Raw genomic sequence first — 18,780 nt, 5'->3', positions numbered from 1 at the left:
GCTTATATTCTTAGAAAAGTATAACAGCAGGCAAACAGGTAGTATTTGCTCTAGTTCTATCACCTGGAAAATCTCAGCTATGCGTTTTTCCCGTAACGAATAGGGCAGATGTGACATAATGTGTTTCTCTTCCTATCAGCAGGCTTATATCTGCAAAATTTGATTGTTTCCTTTGGTCATGAAAAGAACAGCTTGTATCCTTGGCAAGCGGGGAAAACAGTCTGGCATATTTGTGGAAAAAAGTATTACCAGTATTCAAAGAACTCCCATGTTTAATTAGTATGAAATATACAAATCTGCACAGAAAAAAAGGAAGATTTTTGAAAATTAATTAGAGCCTCTCATCTCAAAAATTAAGAACATTTTAATTTTACTAAGGTTAGGTGCATGCAGCCAAACCACCTTTATATATTCCACCTCCTTGCTTCATTTTTTGTAGTTTCACATCTGATACCCACCAGTCACTGGCAATCACTTTCCTGCAGGGAAAAAACACCGACCCTGAGAGTTATCTGATTTTTGGATTGGAAGTACTGTTCACTCACTCTGGAAATGCTGACTCACTTGGCAGCTCAAAAAAAATCCAAAACCAGAAAAGCCCTCTAGCACCTTTATGTGAGAACATCTGCTAGGCTGATAGAAATTAGCCTTCATTGCATTTATTTATTTACTTGCCAATACTATACAGTGCTCTTTATATTGTTCTTCAGAGCATGGTCTGCTCTGTTGCTCTGTAGGATGGAGTTAACAGTCTGCCCATGCTGAAAGTCAGCCTGATGGGCAGAATTCCAGAAACATATGGTGGATAATTCAGGGGTTGCATAGAATTTCAGTACTTTCAAACATCGGCACTCAGGTTGATAAGGATTTGAGGGACAGATGTACAGAGAGAAATAAAAGAAATCATGGTCTGAGGAGTGGGGGCTGGGAGGGTAGAAGTCACAAGGAATCTGTAAGCATGTAATCGGGACGCCTCCCTGGAAAACAAAGATTTGTGGTCCATATGTATTTTGCAATACAGAATCACAAGGTAAAAAAGCATAACATTGTTAGGATTATTATAATCCCGGAATAAAGCTCTCTTACTGGGTCATTCCATGACTTTTCTGGCACAGTAACATAGCTGAATGTGATGGATGGAGATTTCTACTGCCTCATTCAGCCCATATCCTAGTGGGTTTGAACATCCTCTTGGATTGTGTGGTGTTGAATTGGATCCCATCCCGCAGAGGAAGATGAAGAATCTGTGTCTAGGAAGCTTCTGAGGAAGTTATCTGCCTGCTGGATCTTTATACACTACTGGTGCAGTATTAGTCCCAGCACGCTTCCCGTTCCACAGGTTGAATCAAATACCATGGCTGTTGCCCACTGGGCTGAACTCGGTTCTGTTACTGCCATCCCTGAGAGCCGATGGTGCCGTGTGTATGATCTCAGATGTTATAAGACATGAGCTGGGTGCTGAGATGCACAGGCAGGATACGAACGCTTCAGGGCACGCACCTTAGTAGGACTTCAGACACGGGAGCTTGCCACAAAAGGTCAGGTACTTACTGATTTTTGGTGGTTGGGTGGAGTTTTTGTTGTTCAACTCAGTTTTTGCATTTCAGTGTGTTTGTTTCCTGTCCAAAGCCACTTAACTCCTTGTTGGTGTGGAGTAGCCTGCTCTAGTCCTGTTTCAGGTCGTTTCTTTTCTTTAAAAAAAAAAAAAAAAAAGAGTATTATATAGTCTATAACTCTTTGAACCCAAGAGCCTACCTACACTTATTTCACTGTTGCGACATATCATTTTAGCTTCAGGAAAGTCCTACTGGCCAATCTCAACCATTTTTCCTTTGTTTTCTTGCAGGCTCTGATACTTCACCAGCTCGGGCGCTATAGCTTGGCGGAGAAGATTCTCAGAGATGCCGTCCAGGTGAACTCCACGGCCCATGAGGTCTGGAATGGCCTGGGAGAGGTCCTGCAGGCTCAAGGCAATGATGATGCCGCAACTGAATGCTTTCTGACGGCGCTGGAGCTTGAAGCTAGCAGTCCCGTGGTCCCTTTTACCATCATTCCCAGAGTCCTTTGAGAGGGCATCTTGATCAACCAATTTTAGTCTGATTTCTGGGTGAGGAAACCCAGTGTATCAGGCTGCCTGGTAACTGGTTAGTTTGAAAAACTTTAGAGCTACAGGTAACAAACTCCAGTCTTTTGCGGGAAAGTGGCCAAAACAGTGACGTGATGCAATATATTAATGTTAGACTGAGAGGATAAAATGGCTAGCCAGAACCAAATCACTCATATCGCCTATATTTTTGCCCTGGTAGTTTTAAAACATCGTTATATTGTTCATGGATGATGTGCCATATTTTGTTAGTGATACTTGAGTGTTACATAAAATTATAACGGAATCAACTACCAAATGTAGAGTAAATTAAAATTCAGTGGAGAGCAGACTATTTTTAACAAGGCTGTTAATAAAACTGTTCTCTTTCTGCCTCTCAACCTCTTTTGGCCCAAAGTCAAAATGTGAATTTTCTGTTTCCATCTCTATTTTATTCCAGGCCAGAAAATCAGTTGAGTTCTTGTTTTTAGTTGTTAATAACTGTGATGTGTGGCTAACTGTTATCTCTATTTAGAGCAAAGGCTGAGTACAAGAATATTTATATTTTACCAACGTATGCCTGTTACAAAAAAATATATTAGTTATTTAAGTTTAACTTTTTTATGTGAATTCAGAGTTTATTTATCAATGGAAATATGTAAAAAGAAGCCTCAAATGGAATATTTACCGACATTCCTTATACATGACCCACACTTGCCTAAATGGGAAGATTATGTTAATAATAAAATGATTTTTAAATGGAACCTTTCCTGTGTCCTGGTTAAGAACCCAGGGGGAAATAGATGGCTTGTGAACACATTTTCATGATGTGGGGCCTGTGGCTGACTGGCCTCGAAGATGAATGACGCCAAAATCAAATGCCCTGAGGCCAGTCTAGAGAAAAGAAGCTGCTATACTCTTTGCCAATGGTACTGTTATCTTAGATTTCAGGTTTCCTTAAATCTTCACTTCTCCTTTTTTATTCCTTCCACTCCAGCTCTCGATGAAGCCAGATTGCTCTGCCTCTACATAATACGTGGACGTTTACGTATACCTTGGTAGTGCTTGGGAAGAGCATGTTAAATATTTACAGACTATTATTCAGTTTTCTTTACTTATCTGTGTAGTTCTTTCTCAACATCTCCTGCACTTTGCCTCCCTTGAAGGAAAAGTTGGCTGGTAACATATTGCTGCCATATCAGTAGTAATACGGCCAAGTGTTTAGTAGACAAATACTTGCCAGAGTTTCCCTGGGATGTGTGGAGAAGAGTCATTCGTTGCAATGAATATTCAGGGTGCGTGAGCTGGGGTAGTCTAGTGTCTGCTCATATACAACATTGGGCTCGTATGGAGCCTGGGAAGAATTCCAGGTTCCCGTTAGACTGGGTGCTCCTTGGTATTTGCCTGATTGTCACAAGAAGCTGTTTTAAAGCGCTTAGCACAAGATAGCAGATGATTCAGGGGAAAGAAAGGGCAAATATTTTTCTTTGTCGCTCACCAGAGAGCTTACTCACCTCAAATGCACAGAGGATCCTCACTGCAACACAGGCTCTGCGCACTCCAGTGAGAATCTCCAAATGGCAGAAGACTTAAATGTGGGGGAGCTCTTCATTTTTGCCTCTCTTTTTCCCCCCCTAGCATTTCATGTGCCTTTTAGGCTGAGGCTACTTTCAGATTGTATCTGCTTAGTGCTTAGACCGTATGTTCTCTGTAAAATGGACCAAAAGGCTGTAATAGGCAGTTTTCAAATCTATTTAAAAGCCAGTAGAAATTGTGTCATCTTGCGCACTGCAAAAACATCAAAGTTTTCCTTACGCTTTTAAAGTGCCTGTTTTGCATGTTTTCTTCCTACTGTCCTTGGCTTTTTTTTTTCTCTTTTCTATTTGCCAACTGTTCTCTCTTTTCTAGTCCCAGCTCATAACACATGCTCTGGCCCTGCTGTCTTTTAGCACCCACTGTATGGTACCTGGTGCACCAAAAGATGCTGCAAAACCTTTATTTGTTTAATTCAATTCTTCCTGAGCCTTTCTGCTATCACAGTTCAGTTACTTGAATTTGTAATACCTTTCACAGACATGCTCCTTCACAATATTTATTCACCTTATTATAATATCAAAGCTTTTCTAACGAGGCAGTTTGCACCTAGATCTGAGGCTGGTGGTCGTTCTCAAGAGAGCTGCAGACAAAAGTGGCGAATAGGACAATTCTGTAATAGCAGAATTTGTCTTTGATTCTTCTCATTTAATTTACAGTCCTGGCCTCTTTTGATAAACTCCCAAAGTGGAAAGGTTAGCAGTCTAATTGTGTCATATCTTTCATTAGTGAAGAAGTTGTCACTGCTGTGGTGTATGTATCGGGTGAACCTGAATATCTGTTTCATTTTTCTTACACTGGAGTCAGTTTCACTGTAAATCCACAAGCTTCTACCTCTTGGGAATAGCCTCAGCTACCTATTTTTAAAAATGGATTATCACTGTAAGACTCTACATTCAGGAATTTTCAGAAGGAGTGGAAATCCTTGCAGCATATGAATTAAACAGCAACGCTTGTTTAAACATAGTTTTCAACTTAAAAAAAAAAAAGTTACTAGGTTTTACAGCTGTAATTTATTTTTTTTAAAAACTCGCATAAGAAGGCCAAGAATATTTTTATATCTATTTTAGCTGATACACAGAAAGATCTGCCTTTTGCAATCCGCTCTCAGACTGCTCTGATATCTTGGTCTCTGCTCACAGCTCAGCCAGCAAGCGATGCCAGTGTGAACAGCCAGGGCCAGGGAAGGATTCCCCTTGGTGCCAGTGGGTCACTGTCATCTGCATGAGGGTTGCTCCTGGACTCAGTGGCTGACCAAATCTCTATGTGGATACACAGATCTATGTGTGCTCTTGCTCCCCCAGCCTGTATCGGAAATAATAGCTGTTCAGATGAATGGTGAGATAAATCAGGGGCTGATGCAGCTGAAAACTAAGCGAGCCCCTTGCTCCCTTGTCCCAGGGTTTTACTAAGCTGAGTAGAAGCCTAGAAAAGGCTTCAGGTAGTTCTTTCATCTGATCTACTGCACAAGTAGTAACACTAACATGCAGAAGAGAAGACAGGACTTCCCCTCCGCACAGCAGTCCGTACTTGCATCAGTTTAAAACAGTTATTAAATTGCATTGTCAAGCACTCTCACTATAATGACAAGTTGCACAAGCTTGAGTTCTCCAGCCTTTCAACAGGGATCAGGTACACTTCTCTCATCCATAAGACTGGAACAGCAGGTTTCAGAGGAGGCTTCCCTTACTCTGCAGCGTGCTTGTGCTACTCAAAACAATTAACATTTGCTGTATTAAGCACGTGCTAGAGTGTAACAACAATCTCTGTTGCACATGATAAAAGGCCTGACTCTGCAGTGCTTACAGTAAGAAAACTTACCATTCAAGTAATTGGTTAAAGTTGATCTCTAATTTTGGTGCAGATAACCATTTTTACTCCACGAATTATTTCATTTCTTTTTTTGCTTTCATGATTGATAGGGAATCACAAAAACAAGAGAACCAGTTCAAGCAGAACTAATCCAACTGTATCTTTGAAAACTGTTGTCATTAATTATATGCATTTTAAACATCAAAGGCTATTTTTAAAAGTCCTGAGTAGACTGTTCTACTCTGGAATGGTAGTATAAGCCTGGGTATATCAGAGTTCCAGATTTACCTCGCTAATTTTTTGTTTGTTCAGTTGTCAGTTAACATGACTTTTTTCTTAACCGTCAATCTGGCAGTCATCTTCTCTCTCCTCTAGCATCAAGTTAAAAACCTTGTATGCTAAAATATGCTTTCAGCAAGTACACTTCTCCAGCATTTCATCTATTTAACCTCATTATCTCCAAACTACCTTCTCTGATCCCACCAGCAGGCTATGCTGGAATGTGTTGCACTTCCACAAGCATCTATACTATCACAAAAGACTAGCTGGTAAGAATCCTACTCGTGGACAGTAGGGAAGATAGATAGTGAATATTCAGCTTTTGGCCTGCGTGGTGGTTGTCGCTGATTATGTGAAACTTGATGGGAGTCATAGAATCATTAAGGTTGGAAGAGACCTCCAAGGTCATCGAGTCCAACCATCAACCCAACACCACCATGCCCACTAAACCATGTCCCTAAGCGCCTCATCTACCCGTCTTTTAAATCCTTCCAGGGATGGTGACTCAACCACTTCCCTGGGCAGCCTGTTCCAATGCTTAACCACTCTTTCAGTAAAGACATTTTTCCTCACATCCAATCTAAACCTCCCCTGGCGCAACTTGAGGCCATTTCCTCTCGTCCTTTCGCCAGTTACTTGGGAGAAGAGACCGACACCCACCTCGCTACAACCTCCTTTCAGGTAGTTGTAGAGAGCGATGAGGTCTCCCCTCAGCCTCCTTTTCTCCAGGCTAAACAACCCCAGCTCCCTCAGCCGCTCCTCATAAGACTTGTTCTCCAGACCCCTCACCAGCCTCGTTGCCCTTCTCTGGACACGTTCCAACATCTCAACAACCTTCTTGTAGTGAGGGGCCCAAAACTGAACACAGTATTCGAGGTGCGGCCGCACCAGTGCCGAGTGCAGGGGCACGATCACTTCCCTGCTCCTGCTGGCCACACTATTTCTGATACAGGCCAGGATGCCATTGGCCCTCTTAGCCGCCTGGGCACACTGCCGGCTCATGTTCAGCCGGCTGTCGACCAACACCCCCAGGTCCTTTTCCGCCAGGCAGCTTTCCAGCCACTCTTCCCCAAGCCTGTAGCGCTGCATGGGGTTGTTGTGGCCGAAGTGCAGGACCCGGCACTTGGCCTTGTTGAATCTCATACAGTTGGCCTTGGCCCATCGATCCAGCCTGCCCAGGTCCCTCTGCAGAGCCTTCCTACCCTCGAGCACATCAACACTGCCGCCCAACTTGGTGTCGTCTGCAAACTTACTGAGGGTGCACTTGATCCCCTCATCCAGATCATTGATAAAGATATTAAACAGAACTGGCCCCAATACTGAGCTCTGGGGAACACCGCTTGTGACCGGCCGCCAACTGGATTGAACTCCATTTACCACAACTCTCTGGGCCCGGCCGTCCAGCCAGTTTTTGACCCAGCGCAGAGTACACCTGTCTAACCAGTCTGAGTCTCTCAGACTTGCAAAGCCAGCAAGTGGGTTTGAAGAGATGCGACAGTGAAGTTAAACCTAAAGAGAATCAGAAAGAAATGCAACCCCAAGCCTTCTGGGGAAGAAGAGTGCGTGTGGGGTGGGTGCTGGCCAGACTTCGTTCTTCCCCGTTTCAGGGAGGCATGGTCCTGAACGCTGGTTTGCCACCACCTTGGTCACCTGGCCTTTCTAGTTCCCTGTTTAAAGCACCTTTGTAGCCCAAGTGCCTAGTCTTCCTAATTATTATTTCAAAGAGAGAAAACCGTACCTTTTAATTTCTAAATCCTTTGAAAAGATGTAACCACTTTTGTCCGGCTCCTGTTACGTACCCGGCCATGGGATGAACAAGCACTAGATGCCACTGTACTGTCATTTTTGCCAGGACATTTTCAGAGTACAACGGCTGACAGATGTGATCTTTTGGATGCAGTCCGTAAGGCACTGCAGGAGCACACAGCAAAGCTCCCAAAGGTAGGAGGAAGAATGCTTTTGCCTTTCTAAATATGCCTTCACTTAGAAAACTTATTTGGAGGAACTGAGTGTAAAAACCTATTTATTTTGGACATTAAAGGGTTGATGAAATGTGTCATTGTTGTGCTGAATTCTTTTCCTTTGTGTCCTTAACATGAGGCGGGCATCTCTGTAGGAGAGATTACCCTTGTCTGCTTCATCCGGGTATAAATCTCTACGGCCTGCTCCCCCCGTCCGCATTGGAGTAGCATGTCTAGCTCTTGGCTCCCTCTCTGCCTCTAAAATTGCCTCCCCAAGAAAGTGACACTCTTCAGAATGAAATTGCTGAGGGCGCCCTGTCTAGCTGACTTGAAAAAAATAATCAGTAGACATAAGCCATGACAAGGTAGTGATAATGTGTTGGTTATTACCATAGTGACGTGGCTTTAAAAAGGTGTGGAGTCAGTGCTTTTCTGTTTGTTTCTATAGCTGAGCCCCCCTCCTCTGCGAGGACGATGAAGCTGGGGCTCCCTCCGGTTGGTACAGCCGAGGAACAAACATCTGATCAGCACGTGTGCCCTCAGGCTTGCCACCAAAGAGAGAAACGGACTTGCTTATGATTTTTTTAAGTGTAATTTTCTTCTACACACATGCATACACGTGCTCACAGGTTACAGAAAGCCGGGTTACAGGTGCATTTTACATTTATGGCAGAAAGTTGTGAGAGGACTCGAAGTTCCTCTGTGAGTTTACTTCAGCTCCTATAAAGCTGTCTCCTCTATAAACAGGCTTTGCTTTTCCAATAGAAAGTTGGCAGTGCCAGAAAAGGAAATTCTGACCCCAATTTTCACTTCCAGTGCGTGTCAGATGTGCATCAAATAATGAGCCTGAGACATTATTATTAGTGCAGGTTTTCCCAGGATTGTCTTCCAAACAGCACCGACTACTAATGTAGGACTGGAGGGGGCAACAGAGGCCATAAAACATAACAAGTTGCTTCCCGTTCGACTGCCTTGCAAAAATAGCTCTTTATCTGGAGTAAAACAGCAATCTTCTGACTGAACAATTTATTTTTTTTAAGGGTCCCTTCCAGAAGGTTTTTTTTTTTTCTTTGTTTTTTTTAATTTTGCAAACAAGCATTTAGGGTAACAAACTCCTGGGTGCTGGAATGGGAACCCTGCAACCTGCAGGGCAGGTCCTATGACCAAAGCACCCAGCGACTGCCTTCACTGACGCAGGACCTACACGCTCTTAGGCTAAAATCACTTCTTCCCACATGTGTGCTTCAGGAATAAGTCCCACTTGCTTGATGATCCCATTGCCCTGCTTCTGTGGTACTTCCCCACGCTGGTGACCGGCCTGCAAGAAGCCAGGTTTCTAGAGCAGGTGCTCCTGCCCACCGCCCCTGCCTCCCCGGACGGGAGTCGCACAGGGTGGCAGCACCGCATGAAGCAGTAAATCACAACACACCTGTTTGCGAACAATTGCTTCATGATGTGTGCTGAGTCAGCCAGCATTGGCGTCTGAGAGATTAAAAATAAAAAAGGGAGTAGGCACAAGCTCCTCTGGCTTACGAAAAGCCCCGGAGAGGGCCCACCAGCAGATGCAAACAAACCTTTGTACAGTTTCCATCTTCTACTGTCCGAGAACTCTGGCATGTTCTTCATCGTCTGTTTTGGGTTAGAGGCTTCACCTGAAGGATCATGTACTGCAAGGCTGAGCTTCAGCAACAGAAATGGTTAACCAAACATGTCTTGGATGCTGGGTTATGGTGCAACTTCATCTTATGCCTGACCCAAACCAGCAGCAGCTGCTGTTGAACAGGAGACCTTGTCCCTGCATTTGCTTTGCTCCTCTTGTGTTACGTCTGGTGAATGTGAGGCTACAGGGTCAGCCAGACCAGCTCACCGTGCTCATGGCCTTTACTTTTGGGGTTGTTTTTTTACTGCAGAGGAGGCAGTGGAAGTGGGGAGGCGATGTGAGCCCCTTTCAGAAATAGCCAGCAATTAGGTAGGTTGGATTATGCCTATTGAGAACCTGCGCTGTTGTTTCCCTCACTGTTTTCATCAAAACAAAGGCTGAAGTAGGGTGGCTGAGCGCAAGTTAGTTGGCCTGGCAGTTCCCAGCTGGGTCTCACCCACATGTACTCGCAAGGTAGTTTTGCCATCTTGGCTGGTGCAGAGCACCACACCTGCCCTAAGAAACACAATAGGAAAGAGCATGGCGGGTTTCCGTTCCCAGCTGAGGTGCCTTTGCTGTTAATAGTAGCCTGAGGTATTATACTACTGATGTCTCTTGTTACATTATAGTTTGAAAAATAGAGACTGGGTGATAATGGAGATGCTCAGAGAAGTTAAAGTGCATTCATTACAACTGTGATGCTGATAATCTGTAACGTAAGAATATACTACATGCTTATGGGGATGTTCTTGTTCAGAAATAATGTGGACTTTGCTCACTGCGGCTTACAAATGCACCACGAGAATTCATAAGTGGGTGTCTAACAGTAGCCTAGACCCAGAGCTCCCAGCCCTGTTAGAAATGCTGAAGGAAAGGAGGGACAGATCATATAGGTCACAACTGAGAAGACTCAAAACAACTGCCATGGCCAACATACCTCAGTGCGTATCATCAGCCTCACCCTGTGATTCTTATCTCAGACCTTGATTCCCCGTCTGTAGAGAATTTGAATAGGAACTGATGCTATTGCACAACTATTTCCTTTCCTGGCCCCAAAATGAACTTAATTTGTGATTCTTGGCCATTATCACCACCAAACATTCAGTGCTACATATCGTGGATTGCAGTTTTTTAATCATTCTCTCGCTGTAGGTCTAAATTAGGCCAATAGTAACGTAGTGCTCTGGCACATGATGGACTGACCATCCCTGCAGTCTAGCCATGCTCATGAGATAGCTCTGTCAGCATCCCGCCTTCGCAGACATTTCTAATAGGATTTTCACTGGGTGTGATATACTGCGGTATTGGGGATGTGGTCTTAGCTACATTTAGAGAGCAAGGCCACCCGTGGATCTTACTCTTGTTTGAAAGAGAAGGACCTATGCCAAGCCTTGCCTACACCAGAGGTGTTCTCCAGGTGATAATCCTGATGCACAACAAGCCCGCACTGTTGTAACACCCAGAGATCTAACAGCCTTGTGGTGTGGCTATATGAACACAAGGCAAGCAAGGGCTTTGCCCAAACAGCCTCACTCCATCTGGGAACTGAAGCACCAAATGTACTTACCCACCTAGCAGCTAAATGCCTAAAAGGCTCTAGCCAAAGGTGAGAAAATAATACATTTTCAGAAGTATTCAGAAATAGTCCATTCCCACTAATTTAGCGGGGACAGTCATAAGACGGCTAACAACTGCTCCTGAGGGCTGGCACATGCTCCAGGAAAGCTGGACTTCCGACCATCTTGGAGGAAGTGCGCATTAGCCTTTTTGTAAGCAGTTCAAAAGCAGATGTAGATTTTGCCCCCTTTTTATTCTACTCCCCACTACGCGTATATCAATGCTCTTCTCATGTTCAGATGCTTCAGCCTCCCTTCTGTGCAAAGGGCAACGTGATCAGTGACAAGTGCTGCCTCCATCCTGCTCTCTGTCCTCAATTTCCCGTTTCACTGGGAGATGCCGAACAATACGCTCCAACGGCTTTTGTGTCCTGATTCCTAGAAGAAAGCATCCTCCAGAGAGCAACTCACTCAGCCCGAGATGCTCAGGCACAGCGGCAGCTGCAGCCTACATGAAGTGGGGGTGGTATAAATAGCTTGCGAGAAGAGAGGCAGGAAAAATTACATGGTATGGCGCTATGGCCAGAGCTACAGCATTCAGGTTCAGCTTGGTTCTGTACTAAGCTTTGTTTTAGACAGCATCAGAGTTATATTGGATGGTCCTAAAATTGCCAGTTTTCCTCATTTGGTAAAATTCAGGTTTTCTGAATCTTTTGCAGAAATTTTACTGTGGTATCAGTGACTGTGAGTTTTAGAGCTTTATCTTAGTCACTGACTTACAAAAAAGAAAAAAGCATATGTATTTCACAAGTCAAGGACTCCGTGCTTGCCAAGCTTTACTCTCTAGGCTGCTGGCGAGGGCCTTACTCTGTACACTCTCTAGCCTTTGTGAACCCTGTCTTCCTCCTTGCAGGACAGCTAGCTATGAAAGGGGGGTGCTTTCTCCTAAATTTCCCTCCTTACCCTGCTGATTGACCGCCTTCCCTCATGCTGTGGGAGCTGTGGGTCCAAACACTCCCAGCCCAGATTAGACAAGACCTGAACCATCCTATCAACTGGGCGGAGGTGGTAACTTCTGGGCTGTTGTAGCCTGGGTAGAGGCTCCAGCGGGGCTGGCAAAGGGTGCTACAGCCGTGCCCGTGTGCTGTTACTGCTGTGCTGGTGCCCCATGTTAGGCATCATCTGGGCACATTTGCACACCAAGCCCGAGAGGACTGCGGCAAAGCAGGGCTGAAGCTTTAAGGGTAGGAAGCAGACATCTAATGGGCCCAACCTGAGCACCTCCGGCCACATGCGGTGCTCGATTTGTATGTCACACAAACTTCCCGGCTGACCAGGAGATGCTCGGGGATTTTTAGTGCTTTGAGCCTGCTGACTCCTGGAAGTGCAGGTTGCTCTCCTGAATGGTCACCGGCGTTCCCAGTGCGTTCAGCTGGGCGGGACCACTGGTGCCTGTGTTAACTCCAGATTACCATCTGGGGGAGATGAGGATTTATTAACTAAACCCTAAACCTTGCAGGGCGGAGCGGAAATGGCATTGAGGTTCGCAGTCTGCCTGGAGCAAATCCACAGGCTGACAGAGTTGAGAGGTTTCACAAGTTAGTGCCAGGTATGGCCAACAGTAACTCTCATCCATCGCCCCAGTGCGGAAATGGCAGCCGACACTGGGCTGAGGCCTCATTTGTGCCCCCAAAGGGAGGTACCTGCTAAGCTGGGCCACCTCACTCAGCACAGCTGGTTCCCTGCTCCAGAGCCAGAGGCGGACAAGCTGCTGGAGTGTTGCAACCCACTGGTAGCCACAGCTGGTGACGACTTACAACTGTCACTGCTCTGTACACATCACTGTGTCAGACAGATGCACAGCATTCGTAACGAAAACTTGTGCTGAGGCTCATCCCTTAGCAACAAAGCTCTTACAGTCCTGTTACTGGTGCAATGGCTGAAGATCGGACACCTTCTCTACCACCAGAGCTGCAAAGTGGCGCATAGCAAAGCTGTCCTGCGTAGTGAACCTGCAGTGAGGCACGGCATCAGGAACACTGATTCATGTGAGCTGACCCTGCTGTTGTGAAAGACACTTCTGGGTGTCACTCTATACATATGCTTATCCTTAAATGATGTTCTACAAGACACATCTACGTCCTTCTTGGTTGGCCCGGCTTGGCTGCTGGCTGACCCCTGCCTTGGAAAAGCAAGCCTGGTAATCTTGACAAGCACAATAACTAGTCAGCATCCTGAAGAACAGTGAAGCCCTTCAACCTCCTAGACCTGAGGAATAAAATACCCATGAATGAACGTAACCTCAGGCAGTAATAAACAGCTCAGCTTTTGCCCAGGTCTTAGCTGAAAGCCCCAGCAACACCGGCACACTGGGTGAAGGTGATGTTATGATAGTTTCAGTAACTGTCTTCTGATAGTTTCTGATGTGCTCAAGTCTGGAGCATCCTGAAAGAGCAATACCACAATGATTCCAGTTATTCTCCTCCAGCAAGATCAAGAAAGCCTTCACCCATGAGATGCCACCAGCATCTAGATTTATGTATTGCCTACATGCTCTACGTTCCTTAGTGCTGTTTACTCCAACTTCACAAGCCTCCAGCACTTGGTAAAGGTGAAATTACAAGCCAGGAGACCTGAGTAAAAAAAAAAAAAAAAAAAAAAAAAAAAAAAAAAAAAAAAAAAAAAAAAAAAAAAAAAAAAAACAAATATGGTACTTCAACTGTATTGACTATTTCTTGCACGTGCACAAACTCCTGCTTCACTGCTATTAGCAGAGCACTCAGGCCCTTACATGCTAGGTATTTACTGTTTTCTCAGCTCTAGCTAGAAGCTTTATAGGATAAGATGGAAGACACTAACAACCACCTTTGATCACCTTTGACCACCTTTGTACGTCCATGGACAACTACCTGAGGGAGCTAATGCATGGTAACCAGGCTAACGTCCCCGTGCGCTCGCTGCAGCATGCTGGCCATGGGAAGAGGCATACTGGCAATCACTGAGCAAGGAACTTGCAAGAAGTGCATTAAGCCATCTTCTAGAAGAAAAGCTTAAATTTCATTAGCCCCATAGGGTGCAAGTGGGCCGCACTTGGTGGACTGTAAATTCACCGTCTAGCTTGCTAGCGAAAATCTCCCAGAGCAGAGATCAGAGTAATCAGCCCTTCTAATAAATGGAGTGAGATTGAAGAGGCCTGCAAGGGAGCTGCCCCACTTGCGCAGGGTGCGCCGAGGTGTGTTACTGATAGCCGCCCAGCATTTCAAGCAGTTACTGCCAAGCGGCAGACGCTTTCTGCAATGGCTGACATTAAAGGAGGCTCTGAATATGCATGTTGCCCTCTCTGCTGACAGCTGAGTGGCTGATGTAGTGAAATGCAGAACATCTGCCAAAGGAGCAAGCCTTCCTCAATAAATTAGCATCCACCCGGGATATGAGCTTGGACCCCTCGACCGGCTGAGACCAGCTAAGAGACCAGCAAGGGGACGTGGGGGCATCCATGCCTCACTTCCCAAGTCTACAGGAGGCTGGTGAAAGTCAAAATTGTATTGCATGCAGGAAGTGCGCAGGGGAGCCCCATGGGCCTTGCTCACGTTCAGGTCCTTTGTGGCAGCCTGGGACTTGTTCATGGTGATTCCCAGGTGACCACAGGAAGTAAAAGACACTCCCAGAGCCTGTGAATTCCAGACTGAAGAAAATGGGGGAAGACTTGAAGTCAACAGCAAACCACAAACTAATATCAAATGAGAGTAAAACACCATCCTTACCCTCAGCAGAGTTATGGCCGCTCAGATCAAAGTCTCACTTTAAAGCCCCGTGCTGAAAAGGCAGATAGAAACCTGGGGAAACTTTACATCCCCCTTTCATTCCCACACACCTCAGTATAAATCTTGTGGGGCATTCCAGAAGGGAAGTGGGGGTACATATATCTTACAGTCACAGGTGGCTGACAAGGATAGTATTTTCAGATTGCCTGAATTAGAGGGAGGGAGCAAGGAAGGAAGCAAGGAAGGAAGCAAGGAAGGAAGCAAGGAAGGAAGCAAGGAAGGAAGCAAGGAAGGAAGCAAGCAAGCAAGCAAGGAAGGAAGGAAAAGCTGTGTAGTGGTTTCCATCAACCTAGGCTGGAAAATATAATTCCTCCTACACATCATTGAAAGCCCACAGGTATTAGCAAGCACACTGCTGGGAGCACAACCCAGCCTCTCCACATGCCGTCACTTGCTGATGCCACACTCCTCTGCATCACTGGAGGACAGGAATAACAGAGAAACAAATTCCCCCATATCCAAGGTCTGCACCGAGGAGCTGAGCAATTCCTCCTTTGCCCCACAGGTGATCAACAGAAGCCCTGATGCGCAGACTTAAGGCATTTCAAGAGGGTGCAGGCAGGATCAGCAGAGACATATCTGTCTCTTTTTCAGCCTGTCCTCCCTTGAAGTCAGAAATCTGATGCTGAAAGAGACCTCGGGATATTGCATCCCTTTTGTCCATTGTGGGGCAGCACTGCCTTTTCCTTGCCGAAGCGATGCAGCGGGGTCCTCTGAGCAACAGGCTCCACAGACCTTCCAAGGAAACGGGCCATTCCCGGAGGTCTGCATCTTCCTTCACAGAATTTATTGTCCGGGCAACAGCTTGGGCCACAGCCCTGGCTGGGTGGCTGCCTTCGTTGGCTCGGTGGGAATGCTCACTACCAGGGAGAGGAGGAAACTCACTGAATTTTAATCACATTTTGGCTGCCAGTGCCAAGGCCAAGAAAATACTTGTTTACATGATTAGAAACAAGATGTGCTACATACACATAGTCTTGTCAGCAATTAGTGCCTGAGCATAGCAGACAATAACCTCCTGGCTGAATACAATGCAAATCCCTTGGCTATGACCTTCTGGCATGACTTCACCTCCAGAACCCTGATGTTCCTAGAGCTCACACGAGGGAATGGCACCTCGGCCGGATTCCTGGTTTGACCAAGAAGAAGAAAATGTACTGGGGAGCTAACAAGCCCTTAGCAGGAAATGCAGCTAGAAGAAAGAGGGAGCCTATGTGCATCAGGCATAGCTGCGTTTGGTGAGGGACAGTTTTAGCTCTCCATCAGGAGCAACTCAGTTGGAGTCAGTGAGCCACAGTGGTTCAGAGGAAAGCAAAATCCAGTTCTTCGCGTCTGCGCAATAAGGCACAGAAGAGAGACCCGAGACAGCCACAGACTGGGGTTAAAGCTCTGTTCCTCTTCCAGGCGGAGCTAGACCTCAAACAGAGGTGGGAGCTCAGTGAAAGCCTCACGATGGCTCTTTGCAGAGCTCAGACTGCAGCTCGCCAGTGGGTCAGGCCAGAGAACGGAGCGGCGCGTAACAAGGTTGGGAAGGGAGCCGGTCTTGGGCAATGGTTTCACCTGGCCTGCCTGCAACATGGGCAAACCCTCAGGAACAAGACTCCTGCAGCAGGAGTCTTGTTGCTGAGGGTTTGGAAATGCAAAGCACCTTTACAACTGCATCCCAATTCATTAATTTCTGAGCAGTTACACAACCGATGACCCCAGCCGCAGAACCACGCATGTGTTGGGGCTCTGTCCCTCTCTCTCCCTCTCTCTGTGTGTCTCTTTTTAACATTAAAGAGGCAAGTGCTTCAGCTTTTACTTGAAAAATCTTTAATGCAACCGTCTAAAAACAGCCTCCCTTAATGCTGCTGCCTATTTAGGTATCTTTTGCAGCTCATCATCTGTCACAAGAAATGCAGCACATTTGGTTTTTTATACTGCAAGAACTGGCAACACCCTCTGCTTCCTAAATCTTCCAAAATAAGTTGCATGCATCTCCGGATAACTTGCAGACAAGCTAAAAATAGGAAAAGCCAACCTCTGAATTTAATTTTTTGCTTTTCTTTTTTTTTCTTGGATGTGCTCCCTGCCTTGAGCAGTTGCACTTCCCGTTAGGTCAGGCACTAGACAATAGATTTTCAAGAGCCTGGAAATGAGAGAAACCCATAAAACAATTCCACATCCAGCAGCACAGAGCTGCTGGCACTCACTGAAAGGTCTGCCCTGGAAGTGGCCTGGGTTGTCTTTCTCCTGTCTGCCTTCTTTATACCGATATTTCTCTTCCAAAAATCTTCCCAAGCTGTCTGCTTTTATATGCTCCTGCTACTTACTGAGCCTCCCCGGTTTTCTCAGGCTGTGCATCCCTCAGTGTCTTGCTCCCACTCACTGCTGAGATTAATGCCGTGTAATATTACAGAGCTATCACATTCTGTTACTTGGAGCTCATCTCATTCTTTCTCAAAATCAAATTTAAATTAAAAAATGACATAATTGAAAGAAAGCCTGTATATCTAAGCGGATACACAGATCTAGGAGCAAGTAGTGGTTGGGGGGGTAATGAAGGGGAGGCCATGTCAGACAGAATGGGTAGTCTTTCTGATGTGAAAAAGGTTCTCCACTTTATTCAGGTGTAGGCACGCAACTTGTATGAGCCAACACTCCCTAGCATGCAGTGAAAAGCCTGCCTAATTTGGAGCACCTGGGCGCTCTGGATTGCCCTCTGCAGGTTTCCTGGCCAGGTCAGCAACAAGGCAGGGATTGCACCAGCCCAAAGTCTGAGGGATGTTAGGAAGTGGAGCGAAGGAGCCATCCTGCTTCATGGACATGCTGTTGGCTATGAGCGATCGGCTCAGGGCAAGTCTGGCTGCAGGACGGCGGTGCTATGATTCACCCCCTCGGGCTGGGAGCCAGCTAGGAAACAGCCAGGAAAACAAATTCTCGCACTTCTCGGGACACAGGCAGGAGGTGGGTGGGAAACTGGGCAAATCTCACTAGTGAATAACTGCAGAGTCAACTGCAGAGTCTCTTGGCCCTTCCGTCTCCAGCACCGGCAGGGCCATGTCGGAAGACGGGCACCCTGCTCATGTCTGTTCTGAAAGGGGCTGGATCTCCCCTTCCCATGCCCCACAAACAGACTGGAGGATTCGCCTCCCTCTGCCCAACCCAAGGGCTAGCTCCAGAGCACAGCAGCTGACTTCACCATGCATGGATAGAGGAGGCACTTTCTACCCACACTTGCACTTCCCTTCGAAACAGATGTTGCTCCTTTGCCTTTCAATGGAATAAAAGCCATGAAGCACTACAGTGGTAGTTAAAAATGTACTTGGATACTACGTCATGGAAGACTGGGCTAACAAGGTAATGATGACTAACTCCAGTGTTTCAAACCAGGGGAACTGAGTTCCCTGGAAGAGCAAATTAGATGGCATGTTGTTACTGACAGCTCCTACAAGAGCTGTTGTTACTGGGCCCCTCACTACAACAAGGATGTTGAGATGTTGGAACGTGTCCAGAGAAGGGCAACGAGGCTGGTGAGGGGTCTGGAGAACAAGTCTGATGAGGAGCGGCTGAGGGAGCTGGGGTTGTTTAGCCTGGAGAAAAGGAGGCTGAGGGGAGACCTCATCGCTCTCTACAACTACCTGAAAGGAGGCTGTAGCGAGGTGGGTGTTGGTCTCTTCTCCCAAGTAAATGGTGAAAGGACGAGAGGAAATCGCCTCAAGTTGCGCCAGGGGAGGTTTAGATTGGATGTAAGGAAAAATTTCTTTACTGAAAGAGTGGTTAAACATTGGAACAGGCTGCCCAGGGAAGTGGTTGAGTCACCATCCCTGGAAGTATTTAAAAAACGGGTAGATGAGGCGCTTAGGGACATGGTTTAGTGGGCATGGTGGTGTTGGGTTGACGGTTGGACTTGATGATCTTGGAGGTCTCTTCCAACCTTAATGATTCTATGATTCTATGATTCTATACAGCAGCCCAGTTGGGTACGTGGCAGACAGGTCTCCTGACCCACAGAGCAAAATGCTCATTTATGTGGTACAGAATGATGTTT

The 18,780-nt window shown here is 46.2% G+C and overlaps 1 protein-coding gene across 2 annotated transcripts in view; it reads left to right on the top strand.

Moving 5' to 3' along the window:
• TTC7B (tetratricopeptide repeat domain 7B) overlaps window positions 1–2,847 on the top strand; it is a 124,380-nt gene extending 121,533 nt beyond the window's left edge. For both annotated transcript variants that reach the window (XM_009319443.1, XM_009319444.1), the window contains one exon: window positions 1,847–2,847. In XM_009319443.1, the coding sequence (XP_009317718.1) occupies window positions 1,847–2,068 (222 nt within the window). In that variant the 3' untranslated portion in view covers window positions 2,069–2,847. The remainder of the gene's footprint in view (window positions 1–1,846) is intronic.
• The last annotated feature ends 15,933 nt before the right edge of the window (window positions 2,848–18,780 follow it).

The sequence above is a fragment of the Pygoscelis adeliae genome, unplaced genomic scaffold (genome assembly GCF_000699105.1).
Source record: "Pygoscelis adeliae isolate BGI_AS28 unplaced genomic scaffold, ASM69910v1 Scaffold71, whole genome shotgun sequence".
NCBI classification, from domain to species: domain Eukaryota; kingdom Metazoa; phylum Chordata; class Aves; order Sphenisciformes; family Spheniscidae; genus Pygoscelis; species Pygoscelis adeliae.
Note: the sequence above shows the minus strand (reverse complement) of the source record. Positions and strands in the feature narration are given on the sequence as shown.